The sequence below is a fragment of the Bison bison genome, unplaced genomic scaffold (genome assembly GCF_000754665.1).
Source record: "Bison bison bison isolate TAMUID 2011002044 unplaced genomic scaffold, Bison_UMD1.0 scf7180017864064, whole genome shotgun sequence".
NCBI classification, from domain to species: domain Eukaryota; kingdom Metazoa; phylum Chordata; class Mammalia; order Artiodactyla; family Bovidae; genus Bison; species Bison bison.
In genome coordinates, this window is record NW_011494636.1 from 4572687 (window position 1) to 4592008 (window position 19322).

General features: G+C 37.9%; 1 protein-coding gene across 1 annotated transcript in view; it reads left to right on the forward strand.

Annotated features, from left to right (window-relative positions):
* Positions 1 to 1165: 1165 nt before the first annotated feature.
* Positions 1166 to 19322, forward strand: part of GORAB (golgin, RAB6-interacting) — a 22787-nt gene continuing 4630 nt past the window's right edge. The window contains exons 1-4 of the mRNA XM_010836714.1: positions 1166 to 1347; positions 9177 to 9525; positions 11722 to 11823; positions 14358 to 14498. Coding sequence (XP_010835016.1) covers positions 1212 to 1347; positions 9177 to 9525; positions 11722 to 11823; positions 14358 to 14498 — 728 coding nt within the window. The 5' untranslated portion in view covers positions 1166 to 1211. The remainder of the gene's footprint in view (positions 1348 to 9176; positions 9526 to 11721; positions 11824 to 14357; positions 14499 to 19322) is intronic.

Here is a 19322-nt window from a genome sequence, read left to right on the forward strand (position 1 = left end):
TTTAAAAGAAGCGTTTGTACACACCTAAATTTAAGAAATCGTTTTTAAAGTTTAAAAGCTTAGAGGTTACAAGAATTCCAAACACCCTTCACCTTCTAATCACCTTGGTTAATTAATTAATTAAGCTTGAAATACTCATTCCAACTCTTTTCCTGGGGGAGTATTTTTAGTCTACTCCTTAATTTCAATTTGTTTAAAAATAGTGACAGATTAAACCCAAAAGCCATACATGTAATTTTAAAATGTAAGCTAAAATAACTAGTTTTAAAAAGGCAAAACAATGAAAAGAGAAATAGGAAAAATTAAATGTGGTATTATTTAAATCATTCTGATCTACATGTACTTAGACATCGTTTGCATCTTTTAATCTCTGAAATCTTGCTTAAAACGAGAAACGGTGGCCCAGAGTGGTTAACTGTTTAAGGTAGTACCAGGACATTGAGATCGGGACTCCAGGTAGGAGACGCCTAGGAAACATTTTCCCATCCCCCCTGGTCCACGTTTTACATTGCCTTCCCTGAACATAAACAGAGAGGAAAGACCGTTTTTAAGAGGCGGGACTTAGACATCCCTTAGGAGAAAGGTGACAGATTAGCGAGAATCATTCACACATCAAAAAACCCATCCGCAATCAACAGAAATCTGGGAGTGGCAACGGCCTCTGGGAGACCTAAACATGTTGTTACACGTGTCCGTTCCTTTACCACTATTATACCCCAGTCTTCTGAAATGATTATAATTAAAAGCTTAAACCTGGACATTCTTGAGTCAACCTGCAGGATAAAGTCAGTGCCGTTTTAAAGGAACCCTCTACAAATCACGCAGTGAAACCCTGGACAACCGCCACGCAGACGGCTCCGCTCCAGTAAATTTACAAAGGGCCCCTAGAGGCAGGGTCTGTCCTCCCTTCTCCGCCACCGACTCGTAGCCACTTTCTCACTGCCTGTTTATCTCCAGCCTACTCGCATCGGTATTTCCTCTTTTTCCTCTTGAACCGATAATCCAGCAAGCACAGGAGACAGGGAGAAAGAGAAAAGCCAGGTCAAGGGGAACGAATGTCTGCGAAACCGAGATTTCCTTATGCACTTTATCAGGCACTGCCGGAGACAACCTGAAAGAGATCCGGGTCCTGCTGCAAGGGAGAAGGGGGCCTTGCGTCCAGAGTTCGATGCGCTGATTGGTTGGTCCGCCGCGGCAGGAGAAGAACCCGGATGTGTCTGGGTAGTCGTGTTGGCAGTCGGGGCTCAGAGGTTTGGGGTACTAGGCGTGCTGGCAAGCCAAGGCGGATGGCGCAGGGTTGGGCCGGCTTCTCTGAGGAGGAGCTGAGGCGACTAAAGCAGACTAAAGGTAAAGGGACGGGTCTACAGAGCTTTAATTCTTCGATCTGTTAAGGAAAGGGGCGGGGCTGCAGTTTTTGAGCGAAAGGGGGCGGGGAAAAGGGTTACCTGTGTTAGGGACGGGGAGCTGTAAGTAGGAGGACAGGATTGAGGGGGGCTCGGGAGCTGGATGCACTTGGAGCCACGGCTGAGGTGGCGGTGGGGGTGTGTGGCAGACCCACGAGACTGAGATCTACTTTTTAAAAAGAGAGTTAAGGCATCTATTTCAGGGATTTGACTTTTTCCTGGGAAAGAAATGGGACTTGGGAGAGGAAGTGACCTGTAGGAGGCTTGCTGCACAGATCAGTGGTTGGAGGGTTGGGGTCAGAGTAAAGGAAGGAGGGGCACACATCGTGTTAGAGTTAAATTGTGGTGTATTTATAGAAGCAGACTGTGATTGGGAAAAGGAATCACAGGGATCTGAATAAATGCAGAAAGTTTCAGTTTGTCATGATACATCTGGAGTCTTGCATTCACTTCTGGTTGCCAGATGATTTTTGCAGTTCCTTCCAACTCTTGAGAGTCAGCAAACCAAAAGGGTCTTTGAGAGATTAGGTGTGAAATGTATAGCTATCTATCTACCTATCAATCTATAGACATGCATATCTACTGACTTCAGTGTAAGCTAAATTTTTGTGCTTGCTTCTTCATCTTTATAGTGTAATCACTAAATGGACTTTCACTGTTTTGTTATTTTTTAATGAGGGAATTAAGTTTGCTGATATTTGGTGAGAAACTTGTAATATAACCTGTGCTTTGTGATTGAAATTTTATAAAGTTGTATATAGTGATCTTGCTAGTACATGGTACTTCTGTGAGTTACACCACTCTTGGTCCCATAACTTACACATTCTGGGGGAAAATTAATAATCCTTTCTATTCCTTTTATTAGAGTGTGAGAAAAAGTTGGATGTTGCTCAGGTCAGCTTGTTTGTTTTTAGTATGGTGGTGAAGATAATCTAGGCCTGAGGAGTGGAAAAGGAAGTAAATTTGTAATGTGATAGCAGTGTAGATTATATGGATCGGGAAAAATTTGACTGATCCAGAGACCTTTAAAAGCTGAATCATAAAAGTTACACTAAAGTTTGTAATTAACTGACATTCCTGGTACTAGTACCCTGCCTCTGATCTGACCCAAAGTTAAGGGAGGCAGCCTCTGTATTAGGGATGCTGATATAATCAGAGTTTCATCCCTGCCTTCAAAGAGCTTATAGTCTGCTGAGGAGACAAACTATAATGTAATGTAATAGTAGATGTTGTACCAGAGCTTGCTACAGAATTAACAGAAATGTTACTCTGCTGGTGGTTGGATGGAGCTTGGCAGTATTTCAGAGAGATTGTGTGTTAGTAGAGGTGAGTTTGCCCAGGGAAGGAAGACTTAATGCTAAATTGAACACTGCTGCTGCTAAGTCACTTCAGTTGTGTCCGACTCCGTGCTACCCCATAGATGGCAGCCCACCAGGCTCCCCCATCCCTGGGATTCTCCAGGCAAGAGTACTGGAGTGGGTTGCCATTGCCTTCTCCGAATTGACATTGGATTTATTATTTGAAAGTACATTTCTAAATATCTCCATAATTTGGGATGGAGAGGGGATGAAGGACCTTAACTTTATGACCTATCATTTCACTGAGATGTTAGAACATAGACAACAACTAGTCTTTGACTATCTTAAGAAAACATTTCAACATTTTGTATACTCAGCCAACCACAGTGATTGAAAATAGTAGATCTCACAGCTCTGCCTCTAAATCTTTTTGTCTTGGATTTCTTATTTATAAAACTAAAAGAGCTGAATCTTTTATTTTAATGCTCCTTCCAGCTGTTCTCCAGCCTTAAAAATGTATTTAAATAATCTATGAAGATAGAGTTGGTTGTCAGCAAAAATAAAGACAGCAATAGTCTAGAGAAGCCCATAGGGCATCTGGGAAAGTCAAAAATGTTCCTCATACTCTTGTATATATTGTTCATAATATTAAAAAGCTAGAAGCAACCTAGTGTTCATTAACAAGGGAACGGATAAATAAATTGTGGTATAATCATCCACTGGGCTACTATACAGCTAGTGGGAATTGAACTACAAGCTGCGTGTATTAGCATATATAAATTTCATCGACTTAACATGTGAAAAGAGCAAATTGCAGAAGAATATATACAGTCTGCTACCATTAGTAGAAGCTCAAAATCATACAAAGCAGGTATATTCATTTAGGAATATAGGAAATATATTTAAAAATTAAAAGAATAAAACACAAAATTTAGGATGGTGGGAAGGCAAGGGAATATGATCAAGAAGGGGCAAATGCAGTTTCAAAACTATTGATAATAGTGAAGTCAGGTTAAGCCAGGTTAAGCTGCAGTAACATATAGCCCTGAAATATCAGTTGTTTGAAATAGTAAAGGTTATTTTTCACTCTAGTTTCATGTCTAACATGGGCTAAGAGGTGATTGTTCCATATAGCCACTACACACCATGATTTGGTGCTGTCATAGTTCATTATCACTATAGCGGGAGAAGATTGTGAAGTGAGCATTGGCAATAAATGCTTCCATCAGTAGAAGATTAATAGACTCTTAGAGAATACTCTCAATAGAGTATTATACAGCATTAAAATTAAATGGCTACAGCGACATGAACAACATGGATGAATAATGGCAGTATCGTATTAAGTTAAAGAAGATTATATCCTGCATGACACCCTTTATGTAAAGTTAAAATAACTAAATAATATAACATTTAAAAGAAGTATTTGTAGACACAGTATGATATAAAAAGGAAAGGAAGGGAATGATCAACATACGATTCAAATGATGATTATCTTGGGTGGGGAAAGCAGGGCTTGATTAAAGGATGTATAGCCAAGATCACAAACTCAGCCCACTGGCTTGATTTAAGCCAAAAATGTTCATTTTTTCGACCTCTCCCCCCTTTTTGGATTATCTAATCTTAAAACTTCTTTTAAATTAATACTGGGGAAATTATTTCTGGTTCACTTCTCTTCCCAGTATATTCCTGTTGCCCTTGTTTTTGTATCAGACCTAGTGCTAGTTCAGCATTGAATTGCATTGAATTGTAAGTGTAAGTGTTATGTCACTCCTGGGTCAGAGCAATTAATTGCTAAACCAAGTCCTCCTTAAGCTCTTTTCTCACCTGCCCTGGGGGCTAGCAAACTCTGACTGGATAGTCAGCCTGGAGCCCTGAGAGGCTGATCAGCAGGAAGCCCCTGCTGGCCTTCAATTGGCACGTGGCGTTAATAAGAAATAAACCTTTGTTGTTTAAAACCATAAAGTTTCCAGGGTTCTTTGCCCCTATAGCATAACCTAGATTTTCTTGATTGATACAGTTCTCTATATTTTACATAAAAATCTGAATTTTTCTAGTGAAAAATCCAAATGTCTGATAACATGGACCTAAATTTTTTAGTGACAGCTGCCATCTTTAAGGGCTTCCCTGGTGGCTCAGCTCGTAATTAATCTGCCTGCAGTGCGGGAGACCTGGGTTTGATCCCTGGGTTGGGAAGAGCTGGAGAAGGGAAAGGCTACCCACTGCAGTATTCTGGCTTGGAGAATTCCGTGGACTGTATAGTCCACGGTGTGGGTTAGAGGTGGCCAATGGACTGTCCCCTTTAAACTATACGTGTGCTCCCAGTTGGCCACATCCTCCTTGGTACTTGCAGCCCCCCAAAAAGTATGCAAAAGAGTATGTTCCTATTTTTTTCCCCCTAATTCTTCCTAAAGACTGAATTTTTTAAGAGCAGTTTTAGGTTGATGGCACAATTGACAGGTAGATACAGAGGTTTCCCAGATAGTCCCTGCCCCAGCAGGTACATAGCCATCCCCAGTATCAACGTTTTCCGCCAGACTGACATATTTGTTATAACTTTCATTGACCCATCATAGTCACCCGAGTCTGTAGTTTACATTAGGGTTCAGTCTTGGTGTTATACATTCCACAAGTTTGGACAAATGCATGATGTCATGTATCTGTCATTATAGTATACAGAGTATTTTCACTGCCCTAAACATCCTCTTTTCTCTGCCTGTTCATTCTCTTCTCTCCTTAAACCTTAGCAGTTACTGATCCTTTTACTGTCTGCATAGTTTTACCTTTTCCAAAATGTCATATAGATGGAATCATACAGTATATAGCCTTTTCAGATTGTTTTCTCTCTCTTAGTAGTATGCAGTTAAGGTTCCCCCATGCTCTGTATGGCTTGATAGCTGATATCTTTTATTTTTAGCTTTGAATAATATTCCATTGGTCTGTATGTACCACAGTTTATCCATTCACCTACTGAAGGACATCTTGGTTGATTCCAGGTTTTGGCAGTTATGAATTAAGCTTCTATAAACGTCCATGTTCAGGTTTTTGTGTGGATGAGTTTTTATCTCATTAAAAATACCAAAGAACACGATTGCTAAATCATATGTTAAGAAATGTTTAGTTCTATGAGAAACCACCAAACTGTCTTACAAAGTGACTACCATTTTGCATTCCCACCAACAATGAAAGAGTTCAAGTTGCTCCACATCCTCACCCTCATTTAATGTTCTCTGTATTACAGATTCTTGGCCATTCTAATGGTTGTGTAGTGGTTCAGTTCAGTTAAGTCCCTCAGTCATGTCCGATTCTTTGTGACCCCATGAACTGCAGCATGCCAGGCTTCCCTGTCCATCACCAACTCCCAGAGTTTACTCAAATGCATGTCCATTGAGTCAGTGATGTCATCCAACCATCTCACCCTCTGTCATCCCCTTCTCCCGCCTTTAATCTTTCCCAGCATCAGGGTCTTTTCAAATGAGTCAGTTCTTCACACCAGGTGGCCAAAGTATTGGAGTTTCAGCTTCAGCATCAGTCCTTCCAATGAATATTCAGGATTCATCTCCTTTAGAATGGACTGGTTGGATCTCCTTGCAGTCCAAGGGACTCTCAAGAGTCTTCTCCAACACCACAGTTCAAAAGCATCGATTATTCAGCACTCAACTTTCTTTATAGTCCAACTCTCACATCCATACATGACCGTACATGACCACTGGAAAAACCATAGCTTTGACTAGATGGAGCTTTGTTGGCAAAGTAATGTCTCTGCTTTTTAATATGCTGTCTAGGTTGGTCATAAGTTTTCTTCCAAAGAGCAAGCATCTTTTAATTTCATGGCTGCAGTCACCATGTGCAGTGATGTTGGAGCTCAAGAAAATGAAGTCTCATTGTTTCCATTGGATCCCCATCTATTTGCCATTTGCTATTTGTGTAGTGGTATCTCATTTTAATCTGCATTTCCCTGTGGTATATGGTTTAGATTCTTTTCATATGCATAGTTGTTATGTGTATATCTTCTTTGGTGACAAGGTATCTGTTAAGGTTTCTGACCCATTTTTAAATGAGATTGTTTTCTTATTGTTGAGTTTTAAGAGTTCTGTGTATATTTTAGATAGCAGTCTTTTATTAGATGTGTCAGTTGCAAATGTTTTCTTCCAGTTTGTGGCTTGTCTTCTCTTCCTTTGACATTGTCTTCCACAGAGCAGAAGTTTTTAATTTTCATCAAGTATAGTTTATCAGTTATCTCTTTTGGTATTATATCTGAAATTCACTGCTATACCTGACATCTTCTAGATTTTCTCCTGTGTTGTCTTTTAGGAGTTTTATAGTTGAGTTTTGCATTAGGTCTATGATCCATTTTGACTGAAAGGTATAAGGTCTGTGTCTAGATGTATTTTTGTGCCATTTGTTGAATATTTTTGTTCTATTGTATTGCCTTTGCACCCTTGTCAAAGATCAGTTGACTGTATTAAAATAGGCCTATTGCTGGGCTCTCTATTCTATTCCATTGATCTTTATTCTATTCTTCTGCTAATTCCCACTGTCATGATTACTATAGTTTTATAGTAAGTGTTAAAGTCAAGTAGTGCCAGTCCAACTTTGTTCTTCAATATTTTATTGGTTATTCTGGATCTTTTGCCTCTCTGTATAAACTTGAAAATCAGTTTGTTAGTATCCACAAAATAACTTGCTGGGATTTTAATTGGTATTGCTCTGAATCTACAGATGAGTTTAGGATGAACTGATTGACATCTTGACAATGTTGAATCTTCTTATTCATGAATGTGGAATATCTCTCCATTTGTTTAGTTCCCTGATTTCATTTGAATTTTGTAGTTTTCCTCTTAGATCTTGTACATATTTTGTTAGATTTATATCTAAGTAATTCTTTTTTTTTTTTGAATGCTAACATAAATGTAACTGTGGTTTTTTATATCAAATTCCACTTGTTCATTGCTGCTAGGAAAGTGATTGGTTTTTGTATATTAATCTTATATTCTGCAACCTTGTATAATGACTTACTAGTTCCAAAAGGTTTTTTTTTGTCATTTGTTTAATTCTTAAGTGACCTGATTTGTTGTTTGGGAGTTTAAAAATTAGCATTTTTAATCTCATAGGTAGGTTCTGTGAAAATGCAAAATAAAATGGAAGCTGCATTACTGACTTTCAGAGAGATATTAATAATTCGACTAACAAGTATAACTGAAAGGTAAGCAGGCTCAATGACATTTTCTGATGGTGTGAATAAAGATCAGTAGCCTAGAATAGGTTTCTGTTGCAAGATATAGTACACTACTTGTGATTCTGGCTAAAGTCAATAGCAATAACATTTTACTTTTGATTATATGCCTTTTGAAAATATTTTCTTCCCATATTTCATTTAATTCTTACATCAACTCCTTGAGTTAAGTAAAGCAAGTAAATTTTCAACCAGTTTGATGAAGAAACTGAGGTGTAGAATATTAATAATCAGTTGACTTGCCTAAGGTTACTGAGGTGGAGAAAAGCAACAATGGAAATTTGACTCTCAAGCTTTAACTCTCCTTTGGGAAATGTAAATAATAAGCTTATGTTGTTTCAGAGGTCATTATTAGGTTTTACAAACCCCATTTAGTTCATTTACAAAAACTTATCAGTGTCATTTCTTGGGCACTTATTGGAATATATCACTTATTGATCTTAAGTATAGTGTGAATGTGAGTCAGAGTCTCCAGTTGTCTGACCTACAAGGTTAATACTGGTATGGACAGTCCAAAAAGTACATTTAATTACTTTCTTATCATTTAATCCATAATACTTTTTTAAAAAGACTTCTCCTGGTTATTTTGTCTTCCTCTATTGCTTTGCTCAGGCTGCTATTAAAATTAGCTTGCATACATTGATTAAAGGCTAACTGCACTTTGGGGAACGTAGGCCCAGGCTGTTTGGAAGATGAAAGGAAACAATTTAGGGTTAACTAGCATCCCTAAAATTAAAAGACTTCATTCGGTAATACTTTGTGTATTGTGTCTACCTATGTATCAAATTACCCTAAGATCTGTTAAAATTTAAGAAAGGTGAAGCCCATTTGAAAAAAGACACCATTTTATTTCAGAAGTACAGACAGAACCATCAATCAAACTTAAGACATATCAGTGAATTCATTTGTCTACCAACTTCAGTCATACTAGATTCTTCTGACAGCAAATCAGGATGAAACCTTGCTTTGTATTCTAAGGCCTAACTCACAAAGAAATGGACTTCCTTAAAGATAAATTGAGAAGTAGGATAGTTTTTGTTAAATATTAGCAGTATGATCAGAGAACTGTCAAATTCTGCAGGAAGATGGCAGGTTTTCCCCTGGAATTTTAAGGAAGACAAGGGAAGAAAAACCCTGCAGAATTACTAGAGTTTAATGTTAATGCTTTATTTTCTTAGAGAAGTTATAATTATTTGCTGCTCACACAAAGGAATTTTTCTCTGTTCTTTTTTTTATGTATAGATCCGTTTGAACCACAGCGGCGTCTCCCTGGGAAGAAAAGTCGACAACAACTTCAGCGAGAAAGAGCCCTTCAAGAGCAAAGTCAAAAATTTGGACTTCAAGATGGGCCAACCTCATTACCTCCAGAGCAGCTGCTTTCTGCACCAAAACAAAGATTTAATACTCAGAGACCATATTCTTCTCCTCCTACTCCCCTTATACTCACCTCTCCTGTTGGTGATGGAAAACCACAGGGTACTGAAAGTCAACAAAAGGAACTGGGACTTAAGAATTCCCATGAAGTTCACAAAAATGCTGAGGTTCTGCCTCTAAAAGCAGATTGCCAATTGGAAAAAAAGAAAGTGGAATTGTTAGTAAGTCTATATATCCATGAGACTTTCTTTCCATTTTACTTTTTTTTTTCCCCATTGAACTTTGAAGAAATACAGTTTTAATATTTTGTTTGTTTGATAGTCTAACCTAGAAATGTGATGAATAAACTGTTGAAAAATAGCTATGACCTAAATATAAGTAGCAGTGTTAAGCATTTTGTATGTTTTATGTTATTTAGTCTTCTCAACAGTCTTAGGATGCATGTTCATTGTTTTCACTTTACAGATGCGATATCTTAGAAAAGATACCGTATTCCCAAAGTGAATACCCTGCTAATAAGTAATAGAGTTGGGGTTCACATGCAAGTCTCTGGATCCAAAGTCTGTGCCCTTTACCCTCACCAGAACCAGTTCTTATATGTATGATACTCCTCCCCAGATTGAACCCATTCTTTGAACTTTCTGATAGCATCTTCACTTACCCAGAAAAGGGTGCTTGTGAAGAGACATGAAGATCAAAGGAAAGAGTATAGGGAATTGAGAGGACAAATTAAATAATTAGTCATTAGATTTCTTTATTTGTTGTATTGGTATTAGAAACCACTTCCTGAATTTAGTTTAGCCACATTCTTGTGGTGATTGCCATTCTGTGACTTGTGAATTCTTATAATCAGTTTTTTTCTATTATATAACTTGTGTATGAATAGCCCTTCTTTGTTTCTCCTGATTTATCACTCACAGGGAAGAAAGAATAGTCTCTGTTTCTGTTTTCCATTTTCTGAGTCACTCTTTTTCAAAGTGTTGTATGTTTTATCTAATCTCAGCTCTTTTTCTAATCTCTGCTGATCCAGATTCTCTACTAAGTTTAAAGTGTTTCCTGCCCACTAGGGTTTACAGCCAAGAAATCATTTTGACAAGAGATATAAAGCCATATGAATTATGAAACCAAAATTAAATGTGCCTACATTTAATGTTTTAAATGTAATCTACTCTCATAGTTCTGAAACAAGTTGCGGGGGGTGGTTTAAATTGGAAAATTGAGATTGAATGTCATTAGGAAAATTATTATTATCATTTTAGGTACTTGAGAAAATTTTCGTAGAAGAAATGTCATCTCGGGAATGGTTGTTGAAAAGGAGAAATTCTGAGGCTATAAGAGAGGAAAAGGAAAGCTATATATTAGAGAATGTTCAGAGATGACATCTCACTTTTCTGAAAGAGGCACACGATAGCCCAGAAAATTGTAGAGAATTAAAGAAGTATGAAGAAGGGCTTGGAAGCTGAAGATGCCTATCTAGTGAGTTCCTTGACCCCAAAGGGGAGATGATGCTCTGATAAAACTAACCGAGAACATCCAGGTGTCAGTGCTGTGGATCATTTGACAGAGTGTACTGGTTTGAGCTGTAGCTAAGATCTGGGGAGGAGAAGCCTGCAAACAGTAAAAATGAGCAAGGACCAATGGTAGCCCTAAGGTGGAGATTGTAGGAATAAAGAGAAAAGGATAATTTTGCAAGCAGTTACTAGGTCTCAGAAGGGAGATTTTTGATACAATGGCTATGAGAAATGACAGTAATAGGGACAAAAGGCTTTGTCATTACCTTGTTTAATTTGCATTGACATCAAGTATGTGAATTTACAGAAAATTTTAATGTATTTCAGAATTGGATAGATTGGAAGACAATTCATGTTTGTAGATCTTTGGAGTTTTTTTTGAGCCCAGCATTCAAGTCTTATTTCGTAGTGTTTCATTCTTTAAAAACGAGAGCTAGAAAGAAGTGAACAAATTGAAAGAAAAATGTATGAAATAAACATTGGTTATTGTTTGTTATAGAAAACTCTTAAAAGATTTGACATTAGCTATAGGACAATTTATTTTGCTATCTATTTTGCATATAATACATGATTAACTTAAACAAGTTTCTTTGTACTCCTAAAAAATGCCATAGTACTCTGGCTTCAAGTTTGTGGGTTTCTAGCTTATATACGTATAGTGGATTTCAAAGGGCCAATTTATCTAAGCCTTTACATCAAATTATAGTCTTTGTTCCTATTAGAACAAAATAATGAACTGCAGATGGCTTCCTTTTAAGAGAACTTTTTTTTGGGGGGGGGGGAATATATATGTATATATATATATATATAAAATCTGGTTGATTGAATTTTATACTTAGAAACTGAGACTGGCAAGGTGTGGAAAAGTACAAAAAGCTCATTTTTATACATTTGCTCCCAAGGCAAGAAAAATCTCGTTGGGAAGTCCTCCAGCAAGAACAGCGGCTAATGGAAGAGAAAAATAAACGTAAGAAAGCTCTTTTGGCTAAAGCTATTGCAGAAAGGTGAGGCACCTGAACCAGGAGAGGTTGTTTGTAACCTGTAATCAGTTTTGTCTGTTCTGTATTTATTTTCCTATGTCTGTTCTAATAAATGACATTTTCTCTACAGTCATTACTTTTAAGACCTATTAAACAAATTATGCTTTACAAGTGATACAGAGATTCCAGTCTTAATTTATTAAGGCTTTTAGAGCATAGATTATAATGTATTTATGAATATAGATGCAGTTAAAACTTAAGATCATCATCAGTGTTTTTTAGTTTTAACCAACTACATACTCATAAGGGAGCAGTAAATAGCTGTCAATATAAGTAAATTGGGCTTCCCTGGTGGCTCAGATGGTGAAGAATCTGCTTGCAGTGTAGGAGACCTGGGTTTGATTCCTGGGTTGGGAAGATCCCCTGGAGAAGGGAATGACAACCCACTCCAGTAATCTTGTCTGGAGAATTCACATGGACAGAGGAGTCTGGCAGGCAACAGTCCATTGGGTCGCAAAGAGTCGGACACGACTGAGCAACTAACACTTTGACTTTCTTTCTTCATAAGTAAGTTAGCAGCAAATGCAGGTTTTAATTTTGACCTAAGCCTTAATCATCTGACATGTAGAGGAATAAGATTATTCCGAGTAAGTGACTTATACTCCCACAAATCTTAATTGTATTTTTTATGGCCATTTTTCTTAAAATTTTATCCTGCCCCCACTGATAAAAGATACATGATATAACTTAACTTTATCCATGACTCTAGGTCACCCTTAAGAGCGCTGTTTTATATTGCGTGTGATTCTGCTTTTCTCTCCCCTTCAGAACCAGTTTGTCAGCAGTCCCTTTTCCCTTGCTGCCTTGCACAGGCCTGGAACAGCATCAGTCCCGTTTGAGCCGCTTTCCCATCCCTTACTCACTCTTCCCTTTTAGTTTGTAGTTTCTGGTATGCTGTGGCCTTAGGAAACCAAGCTCAGTCAATAAAGTAGTGTTTGAGAATAGTGAGAACTAAATGCCAACAAGTATTCAGTGGCATTTTTTTTTTTAGATCTCCAGAAAAGTCTAGCAGAACTGTTTTCATTAAAGCTAGGGTATGTGTCGGGGAGAGGAAGGCATAGGGCTGGAGAGAACGGTAAGTAGGTATCAGAGTAATTCAGGATTTTATCTGCCAAAGGGATATATGTATTTAAAACTAATGATTTTTTTTTCTCTTACTGTACATCTTGATCTTTCATGAAGCATAGAAAATTTCAACTTGACTTACATTTCAAGAAGGAAACAGTGTGATTATTGAAATGCATTTTAGTAGTCTTCAATTTGGAAGAGGTTAGGGAGGCTGTTTACTGGAGATTTTACAAAAAGATTTACAGGCTCAGTACTTGTTTTTCTTTATATGATTTTGATTTAAGACAGCACTGCTATAGACAGACATGTAAGGAAATGCAGCCTGGTTAGATTATTAATAAATGGACAGTGGGTTATTAAAGCACGTGTGCTCAGTTGTATCCCACTCTGTGACCCCATGGCCTGTAGCCCACCAGGCTCCTATGTTCCTGAGATTTCCCAGGCATGAATGCTGGAGTGGATTGCCATTTCCTTCTCCAGGGGATCTTCCCAACCCAGGGATCAAACCTGTGTCTGTTGCCTCTCCTGTTTGGCAGACAGGTTCTTTACCACTGAGCCACCTGGGAAGCCTGAATCATTAATATTTGAAATAAAAAAATCACTTGGTTAACTTTTGTAGACAGTAAACAAGAGTAAATGCATAATGGAGTAGAAATCAAGTCACAGTATGGTGGTTTTGTTGAGAGTTTTATTTTCCTTTGAGAATGTGTATGACATTTTGAAACAAGTAAAATCGTGATTAAAGGTTGGCTTTGTATTTGTTTATTGTTTCTGAGGTAGATGATGTACTTGGGAGTGATGAGAGGGCTGAGGTTGCCCTTAAACAAGGAGGCAAATAGAGTGTTTGGTTTTGAGCCCTGGAAAAAATTTTGAGGACCTGTAGTTTTGCCTACAGAAGAGGAGTCAAAACAATAAAAGTTTGAAGAAATGGGTCTTCAAAATTAAAACCACATAGACATTCTCAGACATACAAAGAAATGATGTTTAATGCTGGCATCTCTTCTCGGTGTCCATTGAAATGAAAATGGGCTTTGCAAGAAGAGTTTAAAGAATTTGAAAAGCTGTGTTCAATACTCTAATGTATCCAGTTCTCTATACAGGTACATCCTTTTAGTGCTTAGGGAATGAGTATAGACCTATGAGTGAATGATTTATTGTTATTTTTTAAGTATTACTTTTTCTCTTGTGTCTAAAAACAATATAGTAATAAAATTTGGAATCATAAGAGGAAAAAGTGCAAATGCTGCTTTGGAGATATACTAAAATATTACTAGCATTAGTTTTATTTCAGTTTTTCTGGTTTTTTTCTAGTTTTTAAAATTGTATACTATAATCATATTGTATATACAGTAGATTGGTTTTTTCAGTTGTATGTGGACATGTGATTTTAAAATGTTTTAATTTTTCCACTCATGTTCCTCATTTTATAGATCTAAAAGAACCCAGGCAGAAACCATGAAACTGAAGAGGATCCAGAAGGAGTTACAGGCTTTAGATGACATGGTGTCAGCTGACATTGGAATCCTCAGGAACCGGATTGATCAGGCCAGCCTCGACTATTCATATGCTCGGTGAGTTGCTGCTGCTGCTGCCAAGTTGCTTCAGTCGTGTCCGACTCTGTGTGACCCCATAGACGGCAGCCCACCAGGCTCCCCTGTCCCTGGGATTCTCCAGGCAAAAACACTGGAGTAGGTTGCCATTTCCTTCTCCAATACATGAAAGTGAAAAGTGAAAGTGAAGTTGCTCAGTTGTGTCTGACTCTTAGCGACCCCATGGACTGCAGCCTACCAGGCTCCTCTGTCCATGGGACTTTCCAGGCAAGAGTACTGGAGTGGGGTGCCATTGCCTTCTCCTTCAGTGAGTTAGGAGTCTGATTTAGTTAATGTATATTGTTAGCTGGGCCAGAGGCATTTATGTATATCATCGTTAAGCCTCACAACGATAGTATTAGGTGCTGTACCTACTCCGGTTTTCAGTCAGTTCAGTCACTCAGTTGTGTCCAGCTCCTGGAGCTTGCTCAAACTCATGTCCATCAAGTTGGTGATACCATCCAACCACTTCATCCTCTGTCATCCCCTTCTCCTGCTTTCAGTCCCAGCATCAGGGTCTTTTCCAGTGAGTCAACTCTTTGTATCAGGTGGCCAAAGTATGGGAGCATCAGCTTCAGCATCAGTCCTCCTAATGAATATTCAGGACTAACTTCCTTTACAACTGACTGGTTTTTTCTCCTTGCAGTCCAAGGGACTCTCAAGAGTCTTCTCCAACACCACAGTTCAAAAGCATCAATTCTTCAGTGCTCAGCTTTCTTTTTGGTCCAACTCTCACATCCATACATGACTACTGGAAAACCATAGCTTTGACTCTATGGACCTTTGTTGGCAAAGTAATGTCTCACTTTTTAATATGCTGTCTAATCAAAGTATCTCCTTCTTGAAGTCTTCATTAACTCTTAAATCTGCCCTATACATTAACCTTGTTATATCCCTGTTAGAGGATTTCTTGCTTTATTTATTAACATTTTGGTCTTTCCTGCTAAGCCATCAGCTGTTTAACATTTGAGACTCTTTAAAAGTCTGAATGACTTCCTCCAGAACTCTATATTATTCTAACACCAAGTCTGTGCTCTTTCTTTAAGAAATTTTGATTATCTGAGATGGTCTAAGGATTAGCCTAGTTCTCATTTCAGTTTTCATCAAAGAAAGATCTAGTTTATTTTTTAAAAGCCTTTGAGTATTTTAAGGAAAATACCACTCTGTATTGAAAGCTTGAAGTTTTTTTCTTTTCTCTTTTTCAATTATGCTCTGTGTAAAATGGTTTGCTATCACATGTTTCCTTGGTTTCAATGACTGGCATTTTTTTTAAGAGAAAAAATCATCATTGCATGTTCTCAAAACAAACACATGTAAAGAATTACATGAACTTTAAACAGATAAAAGAGCAAAAAAATTAAGTCCAATTTCAGGGTTTTCAGTCTTTTCAACATCGCTTTAATCATCCTGGTTTGTCTTTTTTCACAAGGGAATGCTGTGTTAATGACTCAGTTTTGCATCTTTCTCTGTAACAGTAGAAATCAATCAGAATGCCTCATTAGTCCAGAGTAAACCACAGCATCAGAATGTTTATATAACAATTTAATAAAGCGGAAATGCTTGATTGTGGTTTTTAATTCACTGTTTATTGTTTAAGAAAGAGGTTTGTGGTGTCCTTGTGATTTTTGTAATTGTTGTTTGACCATATGCTATTAGACCTAATGGGTTGCTTTTATTAATTAACTGCATAAATTAATGCCATCAGTAGCTGATAACTGGTGGTTCCATTTCCATTAATAAGGTCATTAAGGAGGTAACCAAGATTTTATTAAGATTAGACTAAGCCCAGATTTTTAGCACATTTTTCCTCTGTAACAAGTTTGCCAGAGGAATGTTTTTATGCCTTTTTAGCTCTTTAAATGAATAATTCTGATTATTCTGGATGTCTCAGCAGAAAAATCATTTGATCATGTTTTAATTCTGTCCTAGGGGAGGGCTGGAGAAGGATGCCTTTCTACATTGAACATTATATAAGAAATGCCATTGTTTTAGCCTTCAGAGAACCACAAAGAAGGTGGGCTTGCTGGTTAAAGGAGACAATATCCCAATATATGAGTATTTTTTCATGACATTTTTGTACACTTTATATAGTAAAAAGATTTTACATGATAAATTGTTGCATCTCTTAACAAGCTGAAGATGACAGTTTGTCATGGTACTAACACTGATATAGATGTTTGTGAATATCCTTATTGTATGTGTGACATTATTTTTAAAAAAATAAGCTCTTGAATTAAGTCAAAGAGAGCCATAGACAATTTAGCCTAGAACCAGGGTTGTATTTAGCCTAGAACTAGTGTCAAGCAGAAGATTAAGACAACATTTTCTAAATTTACAGCTGTGGTTGTTAGGCAGTTATAGATTGGTGGTAATAGAATACTGTTATGGTCTAGACTTCTACTGAAGGTAATCCCCAGGGTAGTCTGTTTCATTGGTTCTGTGGGAGATTTCCTTGACTTTGTTTAAATAAAAATACTGTTGTTCTGCCCACAAAAGGTTCTTCTATACAAATAGGCCAGAATTCACCTTAAAACTGGTTCCTGTAGAGCAGTGTCAGGGTGAACACCTCTGAGAAGACGACACTTGGAGTGAGCCAGCTGGAGAGGGTTGTCACGGCTGCTGCTGTTCACAGCTGTGATTACAGTGCTGCCCTGTGCTGCGCAGACCAGCTTGTAAAACTGAGAGTGGCTCCCTGTAGAACTTTTCTTTAACCCTCAGTATACTGGGAAAGATTGAAGGCAGGAGGAGAAGGTGACCTCAGAAGATGAGATGGTTGGATGGCATCACCAATTCAATGAACTTCAGTTTGAGCAAATTCCAGGAGATGGTGAAAGACAGGGAAGCCTAGTGTGCTGCAGTCCATGGGGTCGCAAAGAGTTGGACACAACTGAGCAACTGAACAACAAAATACCAGGAAAAACAATGTTCGCTATTTGCCTTCCATGTTTAATAGACTCTGCCATGTGTATGTCCACACATGCGCGCACACACACACACACACACACACACACACACATATAAATGTTCTCAGTTGCTCAGTAGTGTCTGACGCTTCGGCAGCCCCAAGGACTGTAGCCCGCCAGGCTCCTCTGTCCATGGAATTCCCCAGGCAAAAATATTGGAGTGGGTTGCCATTCCCTTCTCCAGGGGACCTTCCTGACCCAGGGATCAAATCAGGTCTCCCACATTGCAGGTGAATTTTTTACCGCTGAGCTACCAGGGAAGCCATATTGATCTGATAGGACTGCCATAACAAATTATGGAAAAGTCAGTGGCTTAAAACAATGAAAATTTATTCTCTTGTGCTTCTAGAAACCAGAAGTCTGAAATCAGATGTTAGCAGGGTTGCCATTCTGTCAGAGACTCTAGGGAAGAATATAGTCCTTGTCTCTTCTGGTGTCTTGTGGCTGAAGACATACCTTGGCTTGTGGCTGAACTACTCAGTTCTGGGCCTCCAAGGTCACATTGCTTCCTCCTGTTTTCTCTCAAAACTTTCTCTGCCTCTTTCTCAAAAGGAAACATGCAGTTGCATTTAGTACCCAGCTGGATAATCCAAAATAAATTCTTCTTAATATCTTAAACTTTGTCACATCTTTTGCCATTTGAGGTAATGTTCATAGATTCTTGGGAATAGGAAGCGAATATCTTTGGGGGGTCATTTTTTAGCCTGCCACAACATGCATCTTTTGATTTGTCTAATAACTGCAAAATGGGCTTCCCTGGTGGCTCAGATGGTCAAGAATCTGCCTGCAATCCAGGAGACCCAGGTTCAAACCCTGGATCAGGAAGATCCCCTGGAGAAGGGAATGGCTACCCACTCCAGTATTCTTGCCTGGAGAAGTCCATGGACAGAGGAGCCTGGAGGGTTACAGCCCATGGGGTTGCAAACAGTGGGACAACCAAGTGACTAACACTTTCACGTTCAATAACTGCAAATGTCTCCTCTGTAAATTTTCTGTGCTCTTCTGGGCAGAAAATGAAAAATAATCCTCACTTGTGTTTAGTGAAAGCTAAGAGCAGATTATAAGTATGATGTTTCCAGTCTAATTTTATACTTTATTAACAGGTGATGTAATACTTTGGCAAAACAGTAAGGAAACTAAGCAGTTCATTATTGTATCATCCTTTTAGGTCATTCCATCATTCTCTATTTTCTTATTCTTTTAATTTTTCAGCATACATGGGAATAATAGATGAGTAATGAGGAAGTAATTCCTAGGGTGAGGAAATGACAAATGTTTCAAAAAACAGGAAAAACTGTATTTCAACAATCCGATAATGTAGCTTAGATTTCTAAAAGGGCCCAGTGGACTGATAAAATAACTGTAAAATATAGTCTATTTTTCAAAATATTATAAGTAAATTTTCTCTTTGTTCTCTGGAAAACTTCCAAGAAAGAATAAACATTATGATATATTGATACTTACAAGTAGTTAGAACTGTTCAGAAAAGAAACTAAAGAACTAAAAGGTCTAAGAACACTTTTAGTTTCATCAGGACCTAATGCATGCCAAGGGTTAATGGTGTTTTAAAAAATTTTCAGGGATACTGAAACCAAGAGATAGTTTCTAGAATCCTTTAAATAACATTCATTAAATCATTCAAGATCCCTTTAAAATAACAAAATGATTCTATAATTACATTTCCAGTTCAATTTGTCTTACTGTATTATGTATAATGCTCTTATTATTCTGTTCCAAAGTATGTCTTCATAGTCTGATTTGGTATTATCCACCTGACCCCCAGACTTGTAGTGCAGCTTGTGAAACTAATCAATATTTTTTGAACATAAATCACTGTTAAAAA